Here is a 6000-nt window from a genome sequence, read left to right on the forward strand (position 1 = left end):
GATGAAGTATTTTGAAGACTACAAATAGCTCGAGACGAGGGGGAGTTTGTTAGTACACTGTTTTGTTAAAGTAGTATTATATTAGAATTTAATATATAGGGGTATTTTGGTAAATATAAGCCCATTCGTTATTTAATGTAGGGCACGTTCGTTAAGAGTCTTAACGAATGTGACCCATTCGCTAATGTATCCTTATTCGTTAAGGTTGTTAATGAATGAGAAGAACGAATGTGGGCCATTTGTCTGTTTTAATATATTATGTAACAAATGAGTTCATTCGTTAAGGCTTGTTTAACGAATGACCTCATCTCCTATCCCTGTAAGTGTATTCTAAAGTAACGAAGTTTATTATTTTGAATCTGCATCTTGTTACTCTGCCCAAATCTCTCCGTATACACACACACACACATTTTGTTCATAACAGTATAACCTAATCATATATTGAATCAATCATTGTAATCACAGAACTAGATCCGATGGATATGGTTCCTCACCAAAGACCGTTCGCATGGAGATAGTCAGCCAACAATCACATTTGTATGCTAGTCATAGTAGCCAATGCCCAATTCGCAAGGCAACATTCAACTGACACATTATTTATTATTAATTATATATATATATGTATATATATATATATATATATATATATATTATTAGTATCAGAACTAGTGATCATCTCATTCAACATGTGTTGTTGACAAATCTCTGTTTATTTTCTACACATATGCAGGTTACCAGTTGATTTGAAGCTAATGTGAATAACACATAGAAAGACCTTAGACAATAAAATCAAGAAATATTTTCATTATTATTTTGTTATGGATTATTTATTTGTTGTGGGTTATATTTGTCGTGTTTGGAAACTTGTGCACTTGAATTGAAATTGAAATAAACGAATTAATACATATTGTCATATTTTATATATTTTGATTTGTGAACCAACGGTTCGCATCCCGAGATTTCCACCTTAGGTTGGGGTGTGACAGATTGGTATCAAAGCCGAAGGTTATAAGATAGGTGGTTAGAAATGCCCTAGAAATATGCTTAGGACCCTATACGTGCCTACTTGATTGCCTTATGTGCTTATTATTATGTGTTTACAGCTTACTTAGGTTATTTATTTATTTTATTATTTTAATGTTGTGCACACATAAATTCCGAGGCTATGCCTCACCTTCAAAATATTTTCAAATTCATTTATTTTCTAGTAGATTGTTTTTATTTTGGGAAATTCCTTAAGAATTCCCTTGTTTTGTTTTTACTCCCTCTCCTTAAAGCATGGGAGGTTGACATGTTCTTGTAATAACCGTAAGGGGGAGAGAACTGTGAGTCGGGTCTTGGCAAAACTGTTCAGAGAACCCAAGGTAAGACGCTATTCCTTACCTGGAGTACAACCTGACCACATTACTCGATCCTATAGGCCAAAGCGGAACAAATGTCATACGACCGGAACTTTAAGTGGTCAACGTGACAGGTCGATTACATTCCTTTTATAAAAACCGAATTCATGATGGTTCGTGGCTAAATTCGGGAAAAATTTCAAATGCTATTTTTATTTATTTTAAAATGCATAGTTGGGTGAAAAATCCATGACAACCCATAGACACTCCAACTATCTATTTCTCAACTCGTTTTTTATTTGATTTTTGGTTGGAACGTATCACTCGTGGTGGTTCATAAGATACTCCAACTGCTCATATTTGGATATGTTAATTCGATATTTAGTTGGGTCAGTTAAAATGCCATGTAACGCTCATGGGCCGACCAACTCGCTTGATTTGATAATTTGTTATTTAGTTGGGTCAGTTAAAATGCCATGTAGCGCTTATGGGCCAACCAACTTGGTTGCTTTATAACTCGTTATATAATTGGGCTATTTAAATTGCCTTGGAACGTTCATGGGAGGACCAATTCACAAAATTTATGTTACGTTATTTAGTTGGGCCATTCAAATTGCGATGAAAAACTTATGGGAGGCCAACTCATTGGCTATGTCTCGTTATTTAATTTGGGTTCTTAAGCTACCATAGAAAGTCCATGGAAAGCCCAACCCAATAACATTTCATTTTTGGATTTTACTTTTAGATAAACATTGTCTAATTAATTAAATATCTCAAAATTATTCATATTATTTTAAATCTCGACGCATTCTCAAGTCATGATAAGTCACTAGCACAATTCTATATAAATTCATTTCCCCATTATCTCACATTGACTTATTTACACAACTTACCCATCATCTCATGAAATTTTCATCTTTGGTCCTTATAGAATGTCTTCCCTAAGGATCCATCGTCGTAATCAACGTCGTCCATCTGCTACTCATGATTGCCGTCTGGCTGCTAGGATCACCAAGTAATTTACTGCTATTATTCCTACTATTGTGACACAAATCCAGAGTCTCAACTCGAATGGTTCTGGTACTTCGGTTGCCCCGAACAACTTTCACTATAAGAACTTCACTAGTGCTAAACCGCCCCTGTACCTTGGAGAAGAGAACGCCACAAAACTTCTCCGATGGTTTGAGAGAATGGAGAACATATTCATCCATTGCGAATGTCCGAACGAGAAACGGACTAAGTTTGCCTCGAGCGTCTTCGATGAGCGAGCTCTCACTTGGTGGAACAATTTCAAAGCCCTTCAAGGAATCGAGATTGCTATGACTATGCCTTGGGATGAACTCAAAGAAGCTATGAAGAAAGAATTTTGCCCTGAACATGAACTGCAAAGGCTTGAGACTGAGTTTTGGAAACTTAAACAAATTGGTGGTGACAACTCGACCTACTCCAACCGTTTCAAGGAGCTTAGCCTGCTATTACCCCACATCGTAACACTTGTGACTCGTAGTATTCGGAAGTATATTTGTGGTTTACTAAGAATCTTTCGTGATGCTGTGGTTAGTTGTGATCCTCTCTCCATCGATGAAGCTATTTCTCTTGCTGCTACTCTTTCCGATGACCATGTTTGGGATGGAACCCTCACTCGAAAGGACTATAAACCTAACCCTGATAAAACCAAAACCAAATCCTCAATCGATACTAAGGCCAAACCCAAATCTACTCCGCCCAATGGCAACACTTCTCACCACGAACGCTAGTCCAACCACCAAAGCTATGTCGTTAACCAAACTAATATCAACCTCAACAAAACCAAACTGTCTCGAACAAGAAACCTTATGCCCGCCCAAACTCGTTATTCTCCACTTACTACTATCATCACCCGGCTCAATCCCTGTGCCGTGTCTGCACCCAATGCAATTGTTACGGCCACCTTGCTAACGTTTTCCATACGCTGCCTGGAGCGCAAGCCGTCCCACAGCGGTCTACACCGCTAACTCCTAGACCCGCTTCTACCCGTGCTTGCTACAATTGTAGAGACCCAAATCATCTTCGCAATGCGTGTCCTCAGCTCATCCATGCTCACTAATCTCAAGCTATACCCGCACCCTACTACACTACCCATGCTCATCAAGTCCAAACCTATCAACCATACATTCTTCATGCTCCTCCCATCAATCAAGATCATTCCTACTTAACCTAAACCTATCAAATCCCGTACCCACAAGCTAAAGTTTACCGAACTTACTCCAATAAACCCCCCTCATGCAACCCGTTCAAGCTCAACCTATTCAAGATATTCCAAATCAATCTACCTCGACTGCTCAAGTTCTTATGGATCCAACCCTTTAAGTGCTCCAAGTCAAGTGAATCAAGTCAACCATAACTAAAGCTTCTCAAGGACTCTGAAGACTTCTATTGCTTTCGTTATTCCTATCTTAAGTTATTTTGTCTTTTCAAGTTATGCATTGTAACGATTCTTCATTTATTTGTTGTATTGGATAATTTCAATTTGGATTATTTAAACTTTTGTGCGTTTTATCTCAAGAATCAAGTTTGTTTTATTTTCCTCTCGTGTGTAACACAGGCTAAAACCTAGTATTCTAATAGAATGGGCCATATGAGGTTTCTCTCTCCCAAAAAGAACTATTTAAGAAATTTCTACTAAACAATAATGATCAAACAAACATATATTATTTTGGAAAAATAAAACCAACATTACTAAAGCAAAGCATTGATGATGATCTAAATCTTTTAAAGTAAAAGGCACAAAGAATCTTTATTGCCGAATATAAATAAATAAGCAAGGATGGACATAATGAATGAAAATAAACGAACACAAACAAACCAAAAAGTTCATGAACACATGTGAACGAACACGATTTCTGTTCATGTTAATTCATTTAATTAATCGAACGAAATTCGTTGTTCAAATTTGTTCATTTATTAAATGAACAAACAAATGTACACGAACTTCCCCATTGAACGGTTCGCTTAACGTTCGGTATGTTTAGAGCCCTAAACCTAAGGATACATCATAAAAATTGAATGATTCACATTAAAGCTTAGAATATTACCCGGAAGCCTCGTGTCCTAATATCCGAGGATACACTCGTTGAGATTCATTCTGTATGCAAGTAGTTTGTTAATTGAATAAGACAAAGATGATCACATATACATACCATATAGAACGGCAGATGCATATATATATACTCAAACCTGTCCGAGCCAGGCACTAAGATCTGTATGGCAAATAGAAGTAAAAAGGATTTTGATCCGGACTTCCAATTTCTGAGGGGGTTGAACTCGAATTTGCTGTAGGGAGAAAGGTTGCCCCGGACCCCATGCCACAGCAGCTTCAAATGTCATGCATATATAATATGATCATTTAGATTAATACTTGTCAAGAGCGGCGAAGCTTCATTCAGGATATGGGGGACCTGGAAGTTACGAACCTTGTTTCACACATAAAGTTTTTTGAACGAAAGCGTTTAAATTTACACTGTTGAGGGAAAAAAGGGGTCCCCAGGTCCCTTAGAATCTTCGCCCTTGCTTGTCAATATGTTATATATAGTTACATGAAGTAAACAAACCTGTGCATGTAATTTCACTTGCAGAATGATCATTAGCTCCCTCTATAGCATCCATTTTGCTGAGTTTGAATGTTGTTAGTTGGTGGTAGGAAATGCAATGTTTAAATTTGATATTTGCATTTGTTTCTAGAGATCGTAGGGTAACGTGAGCTAGGGGAAGCATTCAATAAATTTATTTTTGAAGGGGCGACTTTTTTGTGTTTTGGCAGCTAAACTTTTTAAATTGCACTCTGACTAGACTATGTTGTCTTTATCGGGTCTAAGTTAGCTTTAGAGTTTGGCTTGGTAGTCATTGTGCCGCCACAAGCTAGCCAAACTCTCTAACGTAACACATGGTGGGACGAAAACCCAGGTAGGCTCGGAATTCGATCCTTACACAAGGTCTAGCTCAAATCATTCATTACCTTAATCCACCAAAAGTTACACAAGTGGGGGATCTAACTTGGGTCTTCATTTGAGAACCCTGACATCTTACCATTAGGCCACAAATGATGGATAAAGGCATTCAATAAATGATATCATGTTTGTTTGTTTTCCGCAAGAAAAACCAATATGTTAAAACCTGTTATCTTCAAAAATATTTTAACGATGCTTGGAATATCTCTAATACCTGAGTGAACCTTTCCGAGGTGAGATGTTAATGTTTGATACTGATTTTGACGATCCAACCCTAACTCATCCGTAACATTATTGAGGAGGAAACCTACAACTGTAAGAAAATCACATTGAGTAAGGTTTCAAACTTGAGACCATAAGATCACACAAGTTTTAACCATCACTCTCAAAACAAAATGCCGACGAAACTAATATCTTCAACTAAAGTTGAAGAAAGTAATAAGATAAATACTTGATTAATATCTGAAAGATGCATGATGCATCTACCCAACAAACATCACGATCAACACACTAAATGGGTGGTGAAGCTATCTTTCATTACAAAAAATCAAAATGAATTGAATCACCTAAACAAACACGTTATCACGAGTCGCATTAAGTAGCTAAGGCCTAAGGGTGCATCTAAAACAATGTGTGGAGGCTCGGCTCGGCTTTTATAAAACAAATAAGCATGC

General features: G+C 37.2%; 1 protein-coding gene across 1 annotated transcript in view; it reads right to left on the reverse strand.

The window, feature by feature from the left end:
- The window catches only part of LOC143547381 (alcohol dehydrogenase-like 4), a 30662-nt gene extending 25645 nt beyond the window's left edge, over nt 1-5017 (reverse strand). Inside the window, exons 1-3 of the mRNA XM_077038821.1 lie at nt 4931-5017; nt 4557-4693; nt 4415-4464 (exon numbers count right to left, since the gene is read on the reverse strand). Coding sequence (XP_076894936.1) covers nt 4415-4464; nt 4557-4693; nt 4931-4985 — 242 coding nt within the window. The 5' untranslated portion in view covers nt 4986-5017. The remainder of the gene's footprint in view (nt 1-4414; nt 4465-4556; nt 4694-4930) is intronic.
- Nucleotides 5018-6000: the final 983 nt, after the last annotated feature.

Source organism: Bidens hawaiensis, unplaced genomic scaffold (assembly GCF_021521415.1).
Source record: "Bidens hawaiensis isolate Kalapana, Puna unplaced genomic scaffold, B.hawaiensis_p1.1 tig00000905_1, whole genome shotgun sequence".
In the NCBI taxonomy this organism is placed as follows: domain Eukaryota; kingdom Viridiplantae; phylum Streptophyta; class Magnoliopsida; order Asterales; family Asteraceae; genus Bidens; species Bidens hawaiensis.